The sequence below is a fragment of the Carcharodon carcharias genome, chromosome 33 (genome assembly GCF_017639515.1).
Source record: "Carcharodon carcharias isolate sCarCar2 chromosome 33, sCarCar2.pri, whole genome shotgun sequence".
NCBI classification, from domain to species: Eukaryota; Metazoa; Chordata; class Chondrichthyes; order Lamniformes; family Lamnidae; genus Carcharodon; species Carcharodon carcharias.
This window is the reverse complement of record NC_054499.1, coordinates 22,501,917-22,525,257: the sequence shown is the minus strand read 5'-3', so window position 1 is coordinate 22,525,257 and position 23,341 is coordinate 22,501,917. Positions and strand designations below refer to the sequence as shown.

At 59.5% G+C, this 23,341-nt stretch overlaps 1 protein-coding gene across 4 annotated transcripts in view; it reads left to right on the top strand.

Moving 5' to 3' along the window:
• The first annotated feature begins 296 nt into the window (after positions 1 to 296).
• LOC121272275 (neuroligin-4, X-linked-like) overlaps positions 297 to 23,341 on the top strand; it is a 1,033,091-nt gene continuing 1,010,046 nt past the window's right edge. For 2 of the 4 annotated variants that reach the window (XM_041178834.1, XM_041178832.1), the window contains exon 1: positions 521 to 657. In XM_041178834.1, coding sequence (XP_041034768.1) covers positions 537 to 657 — 121 coding nt within the window. In that variant the 5' untranslated portion in view covers positions 521 to 536. Of the gene's footprint in view, positions 658 to 23,341 lie in introns of all 4 variants that reach the window. The other 2 variants (XM_041178833.1, XM_041178831.1) reach the window with 2 other exon arrangements.

Below are 23,341 nucleotides of genomic sequence, written 5' to 3'. Positions count from 1 at the left end.
GGTTGGAGTTGAGGCCGGCGGGCGGGACCTGGGCCTGGTTTCCACCACCCCCACCGCCACCCCCCCACCTCCCCCCACCCCCCACCCCCCCACCCACCACCCCCCACCCCCCCCACCCAACCCTCCTCCCACCAACAACCCCCGACAAAAGCGCCCTGGGTGGGCGGGGGAGTCCGACGAGGAAGATGGCCAGCGCCCAGGGTCAGGCGTGCCCCGACTTCCTGCTGCGGATCCGCTCCTCCGACCTGAGCCTCCTGCTGTGGGCCCTGGAGGCTATGGCCTGCTTCGGCCTCCTGTCCGGCCAGAAGCAGGAGGAGATGTACCCGGTGGTCGCCACCAACTATGGCAAGCTGCGGGGGGTGAGGAAGGAGCTGAACAACGAGATCCTGGGCCCGGTGGTGCAGTACCTGGGGGTGCCCTTTGCCACCCCGCCCATCGGCGAGCGGCGCTTTCAGCCTCCCGAGGCGCCCGCCTCCTGGACCGACGTCCGCAACGCCACCCAGTTCGCCCCCGTCTGCCCGCAAAACATCCACGGCATGCTGCCCGAGGTCATGCTGCCCATCTGGTTCCTGTCCAACTTGGACGATGTGGCCACCTACATCCAGGAACAAAGCGAGGATTGCCTCTACCTCAATATCTACGTCCCCACGGAGAACGGTAAGCCTCCGAGGGGTGGGGGGGAGGGGGGGGGTGTTGGGGGGTCTCACACACACACACACGCACACACACGCACACACGCGGGTTTGGCGGGGAAGGAGGGAGGGAGGGAGGGGTGTGGGCGCGAGTGCCCACGGACAAACCGACAGGACAAACATTTGTGGCCCCCGTAGGGGGGACTTGACCCAACACCGTTGGCCCCGGAGGTCACTCCACTTCCCGTGGGCCCCCCCACCCCCCCCCCACCCCCGCCCATCGGTCAACCGGGTTGGCCAAAGCTGGGCGGCCGCATTTTCAGAGGGGTCATTCCGCGAGCTCTGACCGCCACCAGCCGTTGGCCATCCTCACGGCCCCCACTTCCCCAAACGCATCACACCCCTCCCCACCGCCACCCCCCCCACCCCCCCCCAAACCCTTGTTGGACGTCAACAGACTCTCCGTCACCTGATTGGCTAACTCTTGACCGTCAATCTTCTCTCCCAACCCCCCCCCACCACCCCCACCCCCCCACCACGCCGCTGCCTCCAATATCTTTTGAGTTAAGAAGAGGGTGGACTGGGTGATTGCCCCCCCACCCCATGTCGCCAGTTCCAGTGTCCTGGGAATTTCATCCCCACGTTCCTGAAGGATTGGCCATCCCAGTGACCACCCAGGCAGCTTAGTTCCAGGGTCGCTCGGCCACAGTTGCTAGGATTGGGACAATGACCCAAGCTTCCTCCGATTCCTGCTCTTGGCTCGGTGCTGAGCGGAGTGGGCTGGGCAGAGTGACCTGACCCCTGACCCCTGACCCCCGAAACCCTGACCCCAGAGCGCATGAAGTTTTTGCCCGGCTGTTTCCAACAGGGAGGGGTTGGGTTTTCAACCACCCCCCACCCCCCCCCACCCCAAACCGCCGCCCTCCCTTCCCCATTTCACAGCATCCGGAGTGACAGGAGTGGTGGGGTAGGAGGGAGGGCGAGGGGGGGGGTTAGTGGAGGGGGGGTGTGGGGCAGGTGGAGTGCAGGGGTGTGCAGGAGACAGGAGAGAAGGAGAGTGTGAGGTGGTGAGGGGTAGGGGAAGGGAGGGATGGAAGTGGGGAGTAGGTGGAGGGTGGAGGAGCAGGGGACGGGGATGTGGAGAGCAGGACGGTGGAGGTGAGAAGAGGGGACGGATGGGGTTTGGAAGGAGCGTAGTGGGGCGGGGAGAGTGTGGGGGTGGGGAGAGTGTGGGGCGGGGAGAGTGTGGGGTGGGGAGAGTGTGGGGTGGGGAGAGTGTGGGGTGGGGAGAGTGTGGGGCGGGGAGAGTGTGGGGTGGGGAGAGTGTGGGGTGGGGAGAGTGTGGGGGTGGGGAGAGTGTGGGGTGGGGAGAGTGTGGGGGTGGGGCGAGTGTGGGGTGGGGGAGAGATGGGGGGGGAGAGTGTGGGGGCGGGGAGAGTGTGGGGCGGGGAGAGTGTGGGGTGGGGAGAGTGTGGGGCGGGGAGAGTGTGGGGTGGGGAGAGTGTGGGGTGGGGAGAGTGTGGGGGTGGGGAGAGTGTGGGGTGGGGAGAGTGTGGGGCGGGGAGAGTGTGGGGTGGGGAGAGTGTGGGGGTGGGGAGAGTGTGGGGTGGGGAGAGTGTGGGGGTGGGGCGAGTGTGGGGTGGGGGAGAGATGGGGGGGGAGAGTGTGGGGGCGGGGAGAGTGTGGGGCGGGGAGAGTGTGGGGTGCGGAGAGTGTGGGGTGGGGAGAGTGTGGGGCGGGGAGAGTGTGGGGCGGGGGAGAGTGTGGGGTGGGGAGAGTGTGGGTGGGCTGAGAGTGTGGGGGGGAGAGTGTGGGGTGGGGAGAGTGTGGGGCGGGGAGAGTGTGGGGCGGGGAGAGTGTGGGGTGGGGAGAGTGTGGGTGGGCTGAGAGTGTGGGGGGGATAGCGTGGGGCGGAGGAGAGTGTGGGTGGGCTGAGAGTGTGCAGAGGGGAGAGTGTGGGGGGTGAGAGTGTGGGGCGGGGACAGTGTGGGGCGGGGAGAGTGTGGGGTGGGGAGAGTGTGGGGTGGGGAGAGTGTGGGGTGGGGAGAGTGTGGGGTGGGGAGAGTGTGGGTGGGGAGAGTGTGGGGTGGGGAGAGTGTGGGTGGGCTGAGAGTGTGGGGAGGGGAGAGTGTGGGGGGGAGAGTGTGGGGTGGGGAGAGTGTGGGGCGAGGGGGAGTGTGAGTGGGGGAGTGTGTGAGAGGGGAGAGTGTGGAGAGTGTCGGGGGGGAGAGATGGGGGGGAGATTGTGTTGGGGGGAGAGTGTTGAGGGGGAGAGTGTTGGGGGGGAGTGTGTGGGTTGGGGTGAGTGTCGGATGGGTAGATTGTGAGGGGTCAGAGTGTGGGTTGGGGATAGCGTGGGGCGGAGGAGAGTGTGGGTGGGCTGAGAGTGTTGGGGGGAGAGTTTGGAGCGTGTGGGGTGGGGAGAGTGTGGGGTGGGGAGAGTGTGGGGTGGGGGAGAGTGTGGGGTGGGGAGAGTGTGGGGTGGGGGAGAGTGTGGGGAGGGGAGAGTGTGGGGGGGAGAGTGTGGGGTGGGGAGAGTGTGGGGTGGGGAGAGTGTGGGGGCGGGGAGAGTGTGGGGTGGGGAGAGTGTGGGGTGGGGAGAGTGTGGGGTGGGGAGAGTGTGGGGGCGGGGAGAGTGTGGGGTGGGGAGAGTGTGGGGCGGGGAGAGTGTGGGGGCGGGGAGAGTGCGGGGCGGGGAGAGTGTGGGGGAGGGGAGAGTGTGGGGTGGGGAGAGTGCGGGGCGGGGAGAGTGTGGGGCGGGGAGAGTGTGGGGCGGGGAGAGTGTGGGGTGGAGAGTGTGGGGGGGAGAGTGTGGGGGGGAGAGTGTGTGGAGGGGAGAGTGTTGGGGGGAGAGTTTGGAGCGTGTGGGGTGGGGAGAGCGTGGGGCGGGGGAGAGTGTGGGGAGGGAAGAGTGTGGGGGGGAGTGTGTGGGTTGGGGAGACTGTGGGATGGGTAGAGTGTGGGTGGGAGAGTGTAGGGTGGGGAGAGTGTGGGGTGGGGAGAGTGTGGGGGGGGGGTAGAGTGCAGAGAGTGTGGGGAGAGTGTGGGGGGGGGAGAGTGTGGGGGGGAGAGTGTGGGGGGGGAGAGTGTGGGGGGGGAGAGTGTGGGGTGGGGAGAGTGTGGGGCGGGGAGAGTGTGGGGAGGGGAGAGTGTGGGGTGGGGAGAGTGTGGGGAGGGGAGAGTGTGGGGTGGGGAGAGTGTGGGGAGGGGAGAGTGTGGGGTGGGGAGAGTGTGGGGTGGGGGAGAGTGTGGGATGGGGGAGAGTGCGGGGTGGGTAGAGTTTGGTGGGGGGAGAGTGCGGGGTGGGGAGAGTGTGGGGTGGGGAGAGTGTGGGGGGGAGAGTGTGGGGTGGGGAGAGTGTGGGGTGGGGAGAGTGTGGGGGGGGGAGAGTGTGGGGTGGGGAGAGTGTGGGGGGGAGAGTGTGGGGAGGGGAGAGTGTGGGGGGGAGAGTGTGGGGTGGGGAGAGTGTGGGGCGAGGGGGAGTGTGGGTGGGGGAGTGTGTGAGAGGGGAGAGTGTGGAGAGTGTCGGGGGGGAGAGATGGGGGGGAGATTGTGTTGGGGGGAGAGTGTTGAGGGGGAGAGTGTTGGGGGGGAGAGTGTTGAGGGGGAGAGTGTGGAGGGGGGAGTGTGTGGGTTGGGGTGAGTGTCGGATGGGTAGATTGTGAGGGGTCAGAGTGTGGGGTGGGGATAGCGTGGGGCGGAGGAGAGTGTGGGTGGGCTGAGAGTGTGCAGAGGGGAGAGTGTGGGGGGTGAGAGTGTTGGGGGGAGAGTGTGTGGAGTGTGGGGAGGGTGTGGGTGAGGAGAGTGTGGGTGGGGAGAGTGTGGGTGAGGAGAGTGTGAGGGGGGAGAGTGTGGAGGGGGAGAGTGTGGAGGGGGAGAGTGTGGAGGGGGAGAGTGTGGGGCTGGGAGAATTTGGGGGAGAGTGTGTGGGTTGGGGAGAGATTGGGATGGGTAGAGTGTGTGGAGGATGGAGTGTGGGGTGGTGTGAGCGTGAGGGGGGAGAGTGTGGGGGAGAGAGTGTGGGGGGAGAGTGTGAGGGGGGGAGAGTGTGGGGAGGGGAGAGTGTGGGGGGGGTAGGGTGTGGGGGTGGAGAGTGTGGGGGTGGAGAGTGTGGGGAGGGGAGAGTGTGGGGGGGGTAGGGTGTGGGGGTGGAGAGTGTGGGGGTGGAGAGTGTGGGGGTGGAGAGTGTGGGGGTGGAGAGTGTGGGGGTGGAGAGTGTGGGGTGCAGAGACTGTGGTGGGGGGAGAGTGTGGGATGGGGAGAGTGTGGGATGGGGAGAGTGTGGGTTGGGGGAGAGTGTGGGTTGGGGGAGAGTGTAGGGGTGGAGAGTGTGGGGGGGGAGGGTGTGGGGGTGGAGAGTGTAGGGGTGGAGAGTGTAGGGGTGGAGAGTGTGGGGGGGGAGGGTGTGGGGGTGGAGAGTGTGGGGGTGGAGAGTGTGGGGGGGGAGGGTGTGGGGGTGGAGAGTGTAGGGGTGGAGAGTGTGGGGGGGGAGAGTGTGGGGGTGGAGAGTGTGGGGTGCAGAGACTGTGGTGGGGGGAGAGTGTGGGATGGGGAGAGTGTGGGATGGGGAGAGTGTGGGATGGGGAGAGTGTGGGTTGGGGGAGAGTGTGGGTTGGGGGAGAGTGTAGGGGTGGAGAGTGTGGGATGGGGGAGAGTGTGGGGGTGGAGAGTGTGGGGTGGGGAGAGTGTGGGATGGGGAGAGTGTGGGATGGGGGAGAGTGTGGGATTGGGGAGAGTGTGGGGGTGGGGAGAGTGTGGGATGGGGGAGAGTGTGGGGGTGGGAAGAGAGTGTGGGGGTGGGGAGAGTGTGGGGAGGGGAGAGTGTGGGGTGGGGAGAGTGTGGGATGGGGGAGAGTGTGGGGGTGGGGAGAGTGTGGGATGGGGGAGAGTGTGGGGGTGGGAAGAGAGTGTGGGGGTGGGGAAAGTGTGGGTGTGTGGAGTGTGTGGGGGACAGTGTGTGGGGGAGAGTGTGGGGTGGGAGGGTGTGGGGGGGAGAGTGTGGGGGGGAGCGTGGGGGGGAGAGTGTGGGGGGAGAGCATGGGGGGGAGAGTGTGCAGAGGGGAGAGTGTAGGGGGGTAGAGTGTGGGGAGGGAAGGTGTGGGGAGGGGAGAGTGTGATGAGGGGAGAGTGTAGGGGGGTAGAGTGTGGGGAGGGAAGGTGTGGGGAGGGGAGAGTGTGGGTTGGGGAAGAGAGTTGGTGGGGGAGAGTGTGGGGGGGGAGGGTGTGGGAGAGTGTGGGGGTGAGAGGGTGTGGGTGGGGAGAGTGTGGGGTGGGGTAGAGTCTGGGGGTGGGGAGAGTGTGGGGTGTGTAGAGTGTTGGGGAGAGTGTTGGGGGGGAGAGTGTGGGTTGGGGGAGAGTGTAGGGGTGGAGAGTGTGGGGGGGGAGAGTGTGGGGGTGGAGAGTGTGGGGGGGGAGAGTGTGGGGGGGGAGGGTGTGGGGTGCAGAGACTGTGGTGGGGGGACAGTGTGGGATGGGGAGAGTGTGGGTTGGGGAGAGTGTGGGTTGGGGAGAGTGTGGGGGTGTGGAGAGTGTGGAGGGGAGGGTGTTGGGGGGAGAGTGTGGGGGTGTGGAGAGTGTGGGGGCGAGGAGAGTGTGGGGGAGAGGAGAGTGTGGGGGAGAGGAGAGTGTGGGGAGGGGAGAGAGTGGGTTGGGGAGAATGTGGGGGGGAGAGTGTGGGATGGGGAGAGTGTGGGATGGGGGAGAGTGTGGGGGTGGGGAGAGGGTGGGGGTGGGGAGAGTGTGGGGGTGGGGAGAGTGTGGGGTGGGGGTGAGTGTGGGGGTGAGGAGAGTATGGGGTGGGTAGAGTTTGGTGGGGGGAAAGTGTGGGGTGGGGAGAGTGTGGGATGGGGGAGAGTATGGGGGTGGGGAGAGTGTGGGGTGGGGAGAGTGTGGGATGGGGGAGAGTGTGGGGCGGGGAGAGTGTGGGCCAGGGAGATTGTTGGTGGGGGGAGGGAGAGTGTGGAGAGTGTGGGGTGGGGAGAGTGTGGGGGTGGGGAGAGTGTGGGGTGGGGTGAGTGTGGGATGGGGGAGAGTGTAGGGTGGGGAGAGTGTGGAGTGGGGAGAGTGTGGGATGGGTAGAGTTTGGTGGGGGGAGAGTGCGGGGTGGGGAGAGTGTGGGATGGGTAGAGTTTGGTGGGGGGAGAGTGCGGGGTGGGGAGAGTGTGGGGTGGGGAGAGTGTGGGATGGGTAGAGTTTGGTGGGGGGAGAGTGCGGGGTGGGGAGAGTGTGGGGTGGGGAGAGTGTGGGGTGGGGAGAGTGTGGGGTGGGGGAGAGTGTGGGGGTGGGGAGAGTGTGGGGTGGGGAGAGTGTGGGATGGGGGAGAGTGTGGGGGTGGGGAGAGTGTGGGGTGGGGAGAGTGTGGGGTGGGGAGAGTGTGGGGTGGGGGAGAGTGTGGGGTGGGGAGAGTGTGGGATGGGGGAGAGTGTGGGGGTGGGGAGAGTGTGGGGTGGGGAGAGTGTGGGATGGGTAGAGTTTGGTGGGGGGAGAGTGCGGGGTGGGGAGAGTGTGGGGGTGTGGAGAGTGTGGGATGGGGGAGAGTGTGGGGGTGGGGAGAGTGTGGGATGGGGGAGAGTGTGGGATGGGGGAGAGTGTGGGGGTGGGGAGAGTGTGGGGTGGGGAGAGTGTGGGATGGGTAGAGTTTGGTGGGGGAGAGTGTGGGTGGGGGAGAGTGTGGGATGGGTAGAGTTTGGTGGGGGGAGAGTGTGGGGTGGGGAGAGTGTGGGATGGGGGAGAGTGTGGGGGTGGGGAGAGTGTGGGGTGGGGAGAGTGTGGGATGGGGGAGAGTGTGGGGTGGGGAGAGTGTGGGGTGGGGAGAGTGTGGGGTGGGCGAGAGTGTGAGGGTGGGGAGAGTGTGGGGTGGGGAGAGTGTGGGATGGGTAGAGTTTGGTGGGGGGAGAGTGCGGGGTGGGGAGAGTGTGGGGTGGGGAGAGCGTGGGATGGGGGAGAGTGTGGGGGTGGGGAGAGTGTGGGGTGGGGAGAGTGTGGGATTGGGGAGAGTGTGGGGGTGGGGAGAGTGTGGGGTGGGGAGAGTGTGGGATGGGTAGAGTTTGGTGGGGGAGAGTGTGGGTGGGGGAGAGTGTGGGATGGGTAGAGTTTGGTGGGGGGAGAGTGCGGGGTGGGGAGAGTGTGGGGTGGGGAGAGTGTGGGATGGGGGAGAGTGTGGGGGTGGGGAGAGTGTGGGGTGGGGAGAGTGTGGGATGGGTAGAGTTTGGTGGGGGAGAGTGTGGGTGGGGGAGAGTGCGGGGTGGGGAGAGTGTGGGATGGGGGAGAGTGTGGGGTGGGGAGATTGTGGGGTGGGGAGAGTGTGGGGTGGGGAGAGTGTGGGGTGGGGGAGAGTGTGGGCCTAGGAGATTGTTGGTGGGAGGAGGGAGAGTGTGGAGAGTGTGGGGTGGGGAGAGTGTGGGATGGGGGAGAGTGTGGGCCAGGGAGAGTGTTGTTTGGGGGAGGGAGAGTGTGGAGAGTGGACAGTGACTCTCACTGGGGTACGTGTCTCACACACCCTGACTCTCACTGGGGTACGTGTCCCACACACACTGACTCGCACTGGGGTACGTGTCTCACGCATACTGACATTCACTGGGGTCAGGATCCCACAATTACTGACTCTAACTGGGATAAGTGTCACACACACACTGACTCTCACAGCGTAGGGGTGCCACACACCCTGACTCTCACTGGGGTAATGGTCCCACAAAAACTGGCTCTCAAAGGTGTACGTGTCCCACACACACTGACTCTGACTGGGGTACGGGACCCACACACACTGACATTCACTGGGGTACGGGTCCCACACACACTGACTCTCACTGGGATATGGGACCCACACACATTCTCACTGTCACTGGGGTACGGGTCCCACACACACTGACTCTCACTGGGGTGCGGGTCCCACACACACTGACTCTCACTGGGGTACGGGTCTCACACACACTGACTCTCACTGGGGTGCGGGTCCCACACACATTCTCACTCTCACTGGGGTACGGGACCCACACAAACTGATTCTTATTGGGGTAATGGTCCCACACACACTGTCGCTCATTGGGGTACGGGTCGCACACACACTGACTCTCACAGGGGTACGGGTCCCACACACACTGACTCTCACTGTGGTATGGATCGCACAAACACTGTCTCTCTCTGGAATACGGGTCCCAGACACACTGACTCTCACTGTGGTATGGGTCCCACACACACTGACTCTCACTGAGGTACGGGTCCCACACACACTGACTCTCACTGGGGTACGGTTCCCACTCACACTGACTCTCTCTTGGGTACGGGTCCCACTTAAAATGACTCTCACTAGGGTATGGGTGCCACACATACTGACTCTCTCTAGGGTACGGGTGTCACACACACTGACTCTCCCTGGGGTACGGGTTCCCCACACACTGACTCTCCCTGGGGTACGCGTCCCACACACATTCTCACTCTCGCTGGAGTACGGGTCCCACACACACTGACTCTCACGGGTATACGGGTCCCACACACACTGACACTCTCTGGGGTACGGGTCCCACACACACTGACTCTCACTGGGGTACGGGTCCCACACACAGTGACTCACACTGGGGTACGCGTCCCACACACACTTACACTTACTGGGTACGGGTCCCCCACAAACTGACTCTCACTGGTGTACTGGACCCACACACACTGACTCTCAATGAGGTACGGGTCCCTAACAAACTGACTCTCACTGGGATATGGGACCCACACACATTCTCACTGTCACTGGGGTACGGGTCCCACACACACTTATTCTTACTGGGATATGGGTCCCACACATAATGACTCTAACTGGGGTACGAGTCGCACACACACTAACACTCACTTGGCTACGGGTCCCACACACACTGATTCTCAATGGGGTACGGGTCCCACACACATTGACTCTCACTTGAATACGGATCCCACACACACAGACTCTCACTGAGGTACGAGTCCCAAACACACTGACTCTCACTGGGGTACTGGACACACACACACTGACTCTCCCTGGGGTACTGGACCCACACACACTGACTTTCTCTGGGGTACAGGTGTCACACACACTGACACTCACTGGGGTACGGGTCCCACACACACTGAATCTCACTGGTATACGGGTCCCACACACACTGACTCCCACTGGGGTACGGGTCCCAAACACACTGACTCTCCCTGGGGTACGCGTCCCACACACATTCTCAGTCTCACTGGGGTACGGGTGCCACACACACTGACTCTCACTGGGGTACGGGTCCCACAAACACTGAATATCGCTGGGGTAATGGTCCCACACATAGTGACTCTCACTGGGGTACGGGTCGCACACACACTGACTCTCACTGGGGTAATGGTCCACACACACTGGCTCTCACTGGGGTACGGGTCCCACACACACTGACTCTCACTGGGGTACGGGTCCAACACATACTGACACTCACTGGGGTCAGGGTCCCACAATTACTGATGCTTACTGGGATAAGCGTCACACACACACTGACTCTCACTGGGTTACGGATCCCCCACAAACTGACTCTCACTGGGGTACGGGTCCCACAAACACTGAATATCGCTGGGGTAATGGTCCCACACACACTGACATTCACTGGGGTACTGGTCCCACACACATTCTCACTCTCACTGGGGTACGGGACCCACACACACTGATTCTTATTGGGGTAATGGTCCCACACACACTGTCTCTCATTGGGGTACGGGTCCCACACACAAAGACTGTCACTGGGGTACGGGTCCCACACACACTGACTCTCCCTGGGGTACGCGTCCCACACACATTCTCACTCTCACTGGGGTACGGGTCCCACACACACTGACTCTCACTGGTATACGGGTCCCACACACACTGACACTCTCTGGGGTACGGGTCCCACACACACTGACTCTCACTGGGGTACGGGTCCCACAGACACTGAATATCGCTGGGGTAATGTTCCCACACAAAGTGACTCTCACTGGGGTACGGGTCCCACGGACACTGAATATCGCTGGGGTAATGTTCCCACACAAAGTGACTCTCACTGGGGTACGGGTCCCACACACATTGACTCTCACTGGGGTACGGGTCCCACACATACTGACACTCACTGGGGTCAGGGTCCCACAATTACTGATGCTTACTGGGATAAGCGTCACACACACACTGACTCTCACTGGGTTACGGATCCCCCACAAACTGACTCTCACTGGGGTATGGGGCCCACACACCATGACTCACACTAGGGTACGGGTCCCACACACACTGTCTCTCACTGGGGTACGGGTCCCACACACACTTATTCTCACTGGGATATGGATCACACACATAATGACTCTAACTGGGGTACGAGTCGCACACACACTAACACTCACTTGGTTCCGGGTCCCACACACACTGATTCTCAATGGGGTACGGGTCCCACACACATTGACTCTCACTGGGATACGGGTCCCACACACACTGACTCTCACTGAGGTACGGGTCCCACACACACTGACATTCACTGGGGTAAAAGTCCCACACACACTGACTCTCCCTGGGGTACGCGTCCCACACACATTCTCACTCTCACTGGGGTACGCGTCCCACACACATTCTCACTCTCACTGGTGTACGGGTCCCACACACACTGACTCTCTCTGTGGTACGGGTCCAACACACACTGACTCTCACTGGGGTACGGGTCCCACACACAGTGACTCACACTGGGGTACGCGTCCCACACACACTTATTCTCACTGGGATATGGGTCCCACACATAATGACTCCAACTGGGGTACGAGTCGCACACACATTGACTCTCACTGGAATATGGATCCCACACACACTGACTCTCAATGAGGTAAGGGTCCCGCACATAGTGACTCTCACTGGGGTACGGATGCCGCACAAACTGACTCTCACTGGGGTACGGGTCCCACACACACTGACTCGCACTGGGGTATGGGTCCCACAACCACTGACACTCACTGGGGTACGGGACCCACATACACTGGATCTAACTGGGTAACGGTTACGACACACCCAGACTCTCACTGGGGTACGGGTCCCACACACATTTTCACTCTCACTAGGGTACGGGACCCACACACACTGACTTCACTGGGGTACTGGACCCACACACACTGACTCTCACTGGGGTACGGGTTCCACACACACTGACTCTCACTGGGTACGGGTCTCACACATACTGACTCTCACTGGAGTCAGTGTCCCACAATTACTGACTCTTACTGGGATAAGCGTAACACACACACTGACTCTCATCGAAGTAGGGGTACCACACACACTGACTCTAACTGGTGTACGTGTCCCACACGCACTGACTCTCACTGGGGTTGGGGTAATAAACACACTGACTCTCACTGGGGTACGGGTCCCACACACACGGTGTCTCACTGGGGTACGTGTCCCACACACACTGACTCTCACTGGGGTTGGGGTAATAAACAAACTGACTCTCACTGGGGTATGGGTCCCACACACACGGTCTCTCACTGGGGTACGTGTCCCACAAAAACTGAGTGTCACTGGGGTAAGGTTACCACACACACTGACTGTCACTGGGGTACGGGTCCCACACACACTGACTCTCACTGGGGTACGGGTCCCACACATACTGACATTCACTGGGGTACTGGCCCCACACACATTCTCACTCTCACTTGGGTACGGGACGCACACTCACTGATTCTTATTGGGGTAATGGTCCCACACACACTGTCTCTCATTGGGGTACGGTTCCCACATACAATGACTCTCACTGGGGTATTGGTCCCACACACACTGACTCTCACTGGGGTACGGGTCCCACACACACTGACTCTCACTGGGGTAAGGGTCTCACGCACACTGACTCTCACTGTGGTACAGATCCCACAAAAACTGGCTCTCTCTGGAATACGGATCCCACACACACTGACTCTCACTGGGGTACGGGTCCCACACACATTGACTCTCACTGGGGTACGGGTCCCCACACACATTCTCACTCTCACTGGGGTATGGGTCCCACACCTACTGACTCTCCCTGGGGTACGGGTTGCAAACACAATGACACTCACTTGGTTACGGGTCCCACACACACTGAATCTCACTGGGGTACGGGTCCCACACACACTTACTCTCAATGGGATAGGGGTCCCACACACACTGACACTCAATGGGATATGGGTCCCACACAAACTGACACTCACTGGGGTACGTGTCCCGCACACCCTCACTCTCACTGGGGTTCGGGTCACACACACACACTGACTCTCACTGGGGTACAGGTCCCACACACACTGACTCTCACTGGGGTCCGGGTCCCACAAACACTGACTCTCACTGGGGTACGGGTCCCACTCAAAGTGACTCTCAGTGGGGTACAGTTGCTACACACAGTGACTCTCACTGGGGTATGGGTCCCACACACAGTGACTCTCACTGGGGTACGGGTCCCACACACACTGACTCTCACTGGGGTACGTGTCCTACACACACTGACTCTCTCTGTGTACAGATCCCACACACACTGACACACAGAGGGGTACGGGTCTCACACACAATGAATTTCACTGGGGTATTTGTACCACACACACCGACTCTCACTGGTTTAGGGGTCCCACATTCATTCTCACTCTCACTGGGGTACGGGTGCCACACACACTGATCTCAATGGGGGTACGTGTCACACACACACTGACTCTCACTGGGGTACGGCTCCCCCTTACTCTGATTCTCACTGTTGTACGGGTCCCACAGACACAGACTCGGACCAGGATACTTGTCCCACACACAATGACTCTCACTGGGGTATGGGTCCCACAGACACTGACTCTCACTGGTGTACGGGTCCCACACGCATTCTCACTCTCAATGGGGTACGGGTCCCACACACACTGACTCTCACTGGGGTATGGGTCCCACACACACTGACTCTCACTCGTGTACGGGGCCCACACACAATGACTCTCACTGGGAAAAGGGTCCCACACACACTGACTCGCACTGGGGTACGGGTCCCACAGACACTGACTCTCACTGAGGTACGGGTCCTACGCACACTGACCCTCATTGGGGTACCGGTCCCACACACACTGACTCACACTAGGGTACGGGTCTCACACACATTTTCACTCTCACTAGGGTACGGGACCCACACACACTGACTTCACTGGGGTACTGGACCCACACACACTGACTCTCACTGGGGTACGGGTTCCACACACACTGACTCTCACTGGGTACGGGTCTCACACATACTGACTCTCACTGGAGTCAGTGTCCCACAATTACTGACTCTTACTGGGATAAGCGTAACACACCACACTGACTCTCATCGAAGTAGGGGTACCACACACACTGACTCTAACTGGTGTACGTGTCCCACACGCACTGACTCTCACTGGGGTTGGGGTAATAAACACACTGACTCTCACTGGGGTACGGGTCCCACACACACGGTGTCTCACTGGGGTACGTGTCCCACACACACTGACTCTCACTGGGGTTGGGGTAATAAACAAACTGACTCTCACTGGGGTATGGGTCCCACACACACGGTCTCTCACTGGGGTACGTGTCCCACAAAAACTGAGTGTCACTGGGGTAAGGTTACCACACACACTGACTGTCACTGGGGTACGGGTCCCACACACACTGACTCTCACTGGGGTACGGGTCCCACACATACTGACATCACTGGGTACTGGCCCCACACACATTCTCACTCTCACTTGGGTACGGGACGCACACTCACTGATTCTTATTGGGGTAATGGTCCCACACACACTGTCTCTCATTGGGGTACGGTTCCCACATACAATGACTCTCACTGGGGTATTGGTCCCACACACACTGACTCTCACTGGGGTACGGGTCCCACACACCACTGACTCTCACTGGGGTAAGGGTCTCACGCACACTGACTCTCACTGTGGTACAGATCCCACAAAAACTGGCTCTCTCTGGAATACGGATCCCACACACACTGACTCTCACTGGGGTACGGGTCCCACACACATTGACTCTCACTGGGGTACGGGTCCCACACACATTCTCACTCTCACTGGGGTATGGGTCCCACACCTACTGACTCTCCCTGGGGTACGGGTTGCAAACACAATGACACTCACTTGGTTACGGGTCCCACACACACTGAATCTCACTGGGGTACGGGTCCCACACACACTTACTCTCAATGGGATAGGGGTCCCACACACACTGACACTCAATGGGATATGGGTCCCACACAAACTGACACTCACTGGGGTACGTGTCCCGCACACCCTCACTCTCACTGGGGTTCGGGTCACACACACACACTGACTCTCACTGGGGTACGGGTCCCACACACACTGACTCTCACTGGGGTCCGGGTCCCACAAACACTGACTCTCACTGGGGTACGGGTCCCACTCAAAGTGACTCTCAGTGGGGTACAGTTGCTACACACAGTGACTCTCACTGGGGTATGGGTCCCACACACAGTGACTCTCACTGGGGTACGGGTCCCACACACACTGACTCTCACTGGGGTACGTGTCCTACACACACTGACTCTCTCTGTGTACAGTTCCCACACACACTGACACACAGTGGGGTACGGGTCTCACACACAATGAATTTCACTGGGGTATTTGTACCACACACACCGACTCTCACTGGTTTAGGGGTCCCACATTCATTCTCACTCTCACTGGGGTACGGGTGCCACACACACTGATCTCAATGGGGTACGTGTCACACACACACTGACTCTCACTGGGGTACGGCTCCCCCTTACTCTGATTCTCACTGTTGTACGGGTCCCACAGACACAGACTCGGACCAGGATACTTGTCCCACACACAATGACTCTCACTGGGGTATGGGTCCCACAGACACTGACTCTCACTGGTGTACGGGTCCCACACGCATTCTCACTCTCAATGGGGTACGGGTCCCACACACACTGACTCTCACTGGGGTATGGGTCCCACACACACTGACTCTCACTCGTGTACGGGGCCCACACACAATGACTCTCACTGGGAAAAAGGGTCCCACACACACTGACTCGCACTGGGGTACGGGTCCCACAGACACTGACTCTCACTGAGGTACGGGTCCTACGCACACTGACCCTCATTGGGGTACCGGTCCCACACACACTGACTCACACTAGGGTACGGGTCTCACACACATTTTCACTCTCACTAGGGTACGGGACCCACACACACTGACTTCACTGGGGTACTGGACCCACACACACTGACTCTCACTGGGGTACGGGTTCCACACACACTGACTCTCACTGGGTACGGGTCTCACACATACTGACTCTCACTGGAGTCAGTGTCCCACAATTACTGACTCTTACTGGGATAAGCGTAACACACACACTGACTCTCATCGAAGTAGGGGTACCACACACACTGACTCTAACTGGTGTACGTGTCCCACACGCACTGACTCTCACTGGGGTTGGGGTAATAAACACACTGACTCTCACTGGGGTACGGGTCCCACACACACGGTGTCTCACTGGGGTACGTGTCCCACACACACTGACTCTCACAGGGGTTGGGGTAATAAACAAACTGACTCTCACTGGGGTATGGGTCCCACACACACGGTCTCTCACTGGGGTACGTGTCCCACAAAAACTGAGTGTCACTGGGGTAAGGTTACCACACACACTGACTGTCACTGGGGTACGGGTCCCACACACACTGACTCTCACTGGGGTACGGGTCCCACACCTACTGACTCTCCCTGGGGTACGGGTTGCAAACACAATGACACTCACTTGGTTATGGGTCCCACACACACTGAATCTCACTGGGGTACGGGTCCCACACACACTTACTCTCAATGGGATAGGGGGTCCCACACACACTGACACTCAATGGGATATGGGTCCCACACAAACTGACACTCACTGGGGTACGTGTCCCGCACACCCTCACTCTCACTGGGGTTCGGGTCACACACACACACTGACTCTCACTGGGGTACGGGTCCCACACACACTGACTCTCACTGGGGTCCGGGTCCCACAAACACTGACTCTCACTGGGGTACGGGTCCCACTCAAAGTGACTCTCAGTGGGGTACAGTTGCTACACACAGTGACTCTCACTGGGGTATGGGTCCCACACACAGTGACTCTCACTGGGGTACGGGTCCCACACACACTGACTCTCACTGGGGTACGTGTCCTACACAAACTGACTCTCTCTGTGTACAGTTCCCACACACACTGACACACAGTGGGGTACGGGTCTCACACACAATGAATTTCACTGGGGTATTTGTACCACACACACCGACTCTCACTGGTTTAGGGGTCCCACATTCATTCTCACTCTCACTGGGGTACGGGTGCCACACACACTGATCTCAATGGGGTACGTGTCACACACACACTGACTCTCACTGGGGTACGGGTCCCACAGACACAGACTCGGACCAGGATACTTGTCCCACACACAATGACTCTCACTGGGGTATGGGTCCCACAGACACTGACTCTCACTGGTGTACGGGTCCCACACGCATTCTCACTCTCAATGGGGTACGGGTCCCACACACACTGACTCTCACTGGGGTATGGGTCCCACACACACTGACTCTCACTCGTGTACGGGGCCCACACACAATGACTCTCACTGGGAAAAGGGTCCCACACACACTGACTCGCACTGGGGTACGGGTCCCACAGACACTGACTCTCACTGAGGTACGGGTCCTACGCACACTGACCCTCATTGGGGTACCGGTCCCACACACACTGACTCACACTAGGGTACGGGTCTCACACACACTGACACTCACTGGGGTGCGGGTCTCACACACACTGACTCGAACTGTGGTACCGGTCCCACACACAGTGACTCTCACTGGGGTACGGGTCCCACACACACTGACTCTCACTGGGGTACGTGTCCCACACACAATGACTCTCCCTGTGTACAGTTCCCACACACACTGACACACACTGCGGTACGGGTCTCACTCACAATGAATTTCACTGGGGTATTTGTACCACACACACCGACTCTCACTGGTTTAGGGGTCCCACATTCATTCTCACTCTCACTGGGGTACGGGTCCCACACACACTTACTCTCAATGGGATACGGGTCCCACACACAGTGACTCTCACTGAGGTACGGGTCCCACACACACTGACTCTCACTGGGGTACGCGTCCCACACACACCGACTCTCACTGGTTTAGGGGTCCCACATTCATTCTCACTCTCACTGGTGTAAGGCTCCCTCACGCACTGACTCTCACTGGGGTGCGGGTCCCACACACACTTACTGTTTATCTGGGGTACGGGTCTCAATCACACTGACTCTCACTTGGGTACAGGTCCCACACACACTGACTGTCACGGGGGTACGGGTCCCACACAAACACTGACTCTCACTTGGGTACGGGTCCCAAACACACTGACTCTCACTGGGATACGAGTGCCACACACTCTGACTCTCACTGGGGTGCAGGTCCCACACACATTGACTCTCAGTGGGGTACGGGTCCCACACACTGACTCTCACTGGGGTACGGGTCCCACACACAGTGACTCTCACTGGGGTACGGGTCCCACACACACTGACTCTCACTGGGGTGCGGGTCTCACACACACTGACACTCACTGGGGTACGCGTCCCACACACACAGGCTCTCACTGGGGTGCGGGTCCCACACACACTGACTCTCACTGGGGTGCGGCTCCCAAACACACTGACTCTCACTGTTGTACGGGAACGACACAGATTGACACTCACTGGGGTTAGTGTCCAACTTACACTGACTTTCACTGGGATCCGGTTGCCACACACACTGACTCTTACTGGGGTTCGGGTCCCACACACACTGTCTCTCTCTGGGGTACGGGTGCCACACACACTGATCTCAATGGGGTACGTGTCACACACACACTGACTCTCACTGGGGAACGTGTTACACACACACTGACACTCACTGGGGTACGGCTCCCCCTTATTCTGACTCTCGCTGGGGTACGGGTCCCACAGACACAGACTCGGACTAGGATACGTGTCCCACACACAATGACTCTCACTGGGGTACGGGTCCCACACTCACTGACTCTCACTGGGGAAAGGGTCCCACACACACTGACTCGCACTGGGGTACGAGTGCCACACACTCTGACTCTCACTGGGGTGCAGGTCCCACACACATTGACTCTCACTGGGGTACGGGTCCTACACACTGACTCTCACTGGGGTACGGGTCCCACTCAAAGTGACTCTCAGTGCGGTACAGTTGCTACACACACTGACTCTCACTGGGGTACGGGTCCCACACACACTGACTCTCACTGGGGTACGGGTCCCACACACACTGACTCTCACTGGGGTACGTGTCCCACACACAATGACTCTCCCTGTGTACAGTTCCCACACACACTGACACACACTGGGGTACGGGTCTCACACACAATGAATTTCACTGGGGTATTTGTACCACACACACCGACTCTCACTGGTTTAGGGGTCCCACATTCATTCTCACTCTCACTGTGGTACGGGTCGCACACACACTTACTCTCAGTGGGATACGGGTCCCACACACACTGACTCTCACTGGGGCACGGGTCCCACACACACTTATTCTCACTGGGATGTCGGTCCCACACACACTGACTCTCACTGGGGTAAGTGTCCCACACACAATGACTCTCACAGGTGTACGGGTCCCACACACATTCTCACTCTCAATGGGGTACGGGTACCACACACACTGACTCTCACTGGGGTAAGGGTCCCACATACACTGACTCGCAATGGGGTACGGGTCCCACACACCCTGTCTCTCACTGAGGTACGGGTCCCACACTCACTGACTCTCATTGGGGAATGGGTCCCACACACACTGACTCTCACTGGGGTATGGGTCCCACACACACTGAAACTCACTGGGGTACGGGTCCCACGCACACTGAATCTCACTGGGGTACAGGTCTCACACACACTGACTCTGACTGGGGTACGGGTCCCACACACACTGTCTCTCACTGGGGTACGGATGCCACACACACTGACTCTCATTGGGATTCTGGCCACAGACACACTGACTCTCACTGGGGTATGGGACCGACTCAGACTGAGTTTCACTGGGGTAAGTGTCCAACTTACACTGACTTTCACTGGGGTACGGGTCCCACTTACAATGACTCTCACTGTGGTACGGGTCCCACACACACACTGACTCTCTCTGGGGTACGGGTCCCACTTACACTGACTTTCACTATGGTACGGGTCCCAAACACACACTGACTCTCTCTGGGGTACGGGTCCCACTTACACTGACTCTCACTATGGTACGGGTCCCAAACACACACTGACTCTCACTGGGGTACGGGTCACACACACAGTGACTCCCACTGGGTTACGGGTCCCACACACACTGACTCTCACTGGGTTAAGGGTCCCACACACACTGACTCTCACTGGTGTACGGGTCCCACACACATTCTCACTCTCAATGGGGAACAGGTCCCACACACACTCACTCTCACTGGGGTACGGGTCCCACACAAACACTGACTCTCACTGGGGTAAGGGTCCCGAACACACTGACTCTCACTGGGGTGCGGGTCCCACACACACTGACTCACAGTGGGGTATGTGTCCCACACACACTGACTCTCACTGGGGTGTGGGTGCCACACACACTGACTCTCACTGGGGTGCGGGTCCCACACACACTGACTCTCACTGGGGTACGGGTCCCACACACTCTGACTCTCACTGGGGTACGGGTCCCGAACACACTGATTCTCACTGGGATACGGGTGCCACACACACTGACTCTCACTGGGGTGCGGGTCCCACACACACTGACTCACACTGGGGTGCGGCTCCCAAACACACTGACTCTCACTGGGGTACGGGACCGACACAGATTGACACTCACTGGGGTTAGTGTCCAACTTACACTGACTTTCACTGGGATCCGGTTGCCACACACGCTGTCTCTCTCTGGGCTACGTGTCACACACACACTGAATCTCGCTGGGGTACGTGTCACAACAAAAATGACTCTCACTGTTGTACGGGTCCCACACACACTGACTCTCACTGGGGAACGTGTTACACACACACTGACTCTCACTGGGGTACGGCTCCCAATTACTCTGACTCTCACTGGGGTACGGGTCCCACAGACACAGACTCGGACCAGGATACGTGTCCCACACACAATGAATCTCACTGGGGTATGGGTCCCACACACACTGACTCTCACTGGTGTACGGGTCCCACACACATTCTCACTCTCAATGGGGTACGGGTCCCACACACACTGACTCTCACTGGGGTACGGGTCCCAAACACACTGACTCTCACTCGCGTACGGGTCCCACACACAATGACTCTCACTGGGGTAAGGGTCCCACCCACACTGACTCGCACTTGGGTACGGGTCCCACACACACTGACTCTCACTGAGGTACGGGTCCCACACACACTGACTCTCACTGGGGAAAGGGTCCCACACACACTGACTCGCACTGGGGTACGGGTCCCACAGACACTGACTCTCACTGAGGTACGGGTCCTACGCACACTGACCCTCATTGGGGTACCGGTCCCACACACACTGACTCACACTAGGGTACGGGTCTCACACACACTGACACTCACTGGGGTGCGGGTCTCACACACACTGACTCTCACTGTGGTACGGGTCCCACACACAGTGACTCTCACTGGGGTACGGGTCCCACACACACTGACTCTCACTGGGGTACGGGTCTCACACACAATGAATTTCACTGGGGTATTTGTACCACACACACCGACTCTCACTGGTTTAGAGGTCCCACATTCATTCTCACTCTCACTGGTGTAAGGCTCCCTCACGCACTGACTCTCACTGGGGTACGGGTCCCAAACAAACTGACCCTCACTGGGATACGAGTGCCACACACTCTGACTCTCACTGGGGTGCAGTTCCCACACACATTGACTCTCACTGTGGTATGGGTCCCACAAACACTGACTCTCACTGGGGTGCGGGTCCCACACACACTGACACTCAATGGGATATGGGTCCCACACGCACTGACTCTCACTGGGGAACGTGTCCCGCACACACTGACCCTCACAGGGGTCCGGGTCCCACACACACTGACCCTCACTGGGGTCCGGGTCCCACACACACTGACTCTCACTGGGGTACGGGTCCCACTCAAAGTGACTCTCAGTGGGGTACAGTTGCTACACACACTGGCTCTCACTGGGGTACGGGTCCCACACACACTGACTCTCACTTGGGTACGGGTCCCACACACACTGACTCTCACTGGGGTACGGGTCCTACACACACTGACTCTCACTGGGGTACGGGTCCCACACACAGTGACTCTCACTGGGGTACGGGTCCCACACACACTGACTCTCACTGGGTTACGTGTCCCACACACAATGACTCTCCCTGTGTACAGTTCCCACACACACTGACACACACTGGGGTGTGGGTCTCACACACACTGACTCTCACTGTGGTATGGGTCCCACACACAGTGACTCTCACTGGGGTACGGGTCCCACACACACTGACTCTCACTGGGGTACGTGTCCCACACACAATGACTCTCCTTGTGTACAGTTCCCACACACACTGACACACACTGGGGTACGGGTCTCACACACAATGAATTTCACTGGGGTATTTGTACCACACACACCGACTCTCACTGGTTTAGGGGTCCCACATTCATTCTCACTCTCACTGGGATGTCGGTCCCACACACACTGACTCGCACTGGGGTACGGGTCCCACAGACACTGACTCTCACTGGGGAAAGGGTCCCAAACACACTGACTCGCACTGGGGTACGGGTCCCACAGACACTGACTCTCACTGAGGTACGGGTCCTACGCACACTGACCCTCATTGGGGTACCGGTCCCACATACACTGACTCACATTAGGGTACGGGTCTCACACACACTGACACTCACTGGGGTGCGGGTCTCACACACACTGACTCTCACTGGGGTACGGGTCCCACACACAGTGACTCTCACTGGGGTACGGGTCCCACACACACTGACTCTCACTGGGGTACGGGTCTCACACACAATGAATTTCACTGGGGTATTTGTACCACACACACCGACTCTCACTGGTTTAGAGGTCCCACATTCATTCTCACTCTCACTGGGGTACGGGTCCCACACACAGTGACTCTCACTGGGGTACGGGTCCCACACACACTGACTCTCACTGGGTTACGTGTCCCACACACAATGACTCTCCCTGTGTACAGTTCCCACACACACTGACACACACTGGGGTGTGGGTCTCACACACACTGACTCTCACTGTGGTATGGGTCCCACACACAGTGACTCTCACTGGGGTACGGGTCCCACACACACTGACTCTCACTGGGGTACGTGTCCCACACACAATGACTCTCCTTGTGTACAGTTCCCACACACACTGACACACACTGGGGTACGGGTCTCACACACAATGAATTTCACTGGGGTATTTGTACCACACACACCGACTCTCACTGGTTTAGGGGTCCCACATTCATTCTCACTCTCACTGGGATGTCGGTCCCACACACACTGACTCGCACTGGGGTACGGGTCCCACAGACACTGACTCTCACTGGGGAAAGGGTCCCAAACACACTGACTCGCACTGGGGTACGGGTCCCACAGACACTGACTCTCACTGAGGTACGGGTCCTACGCACACTG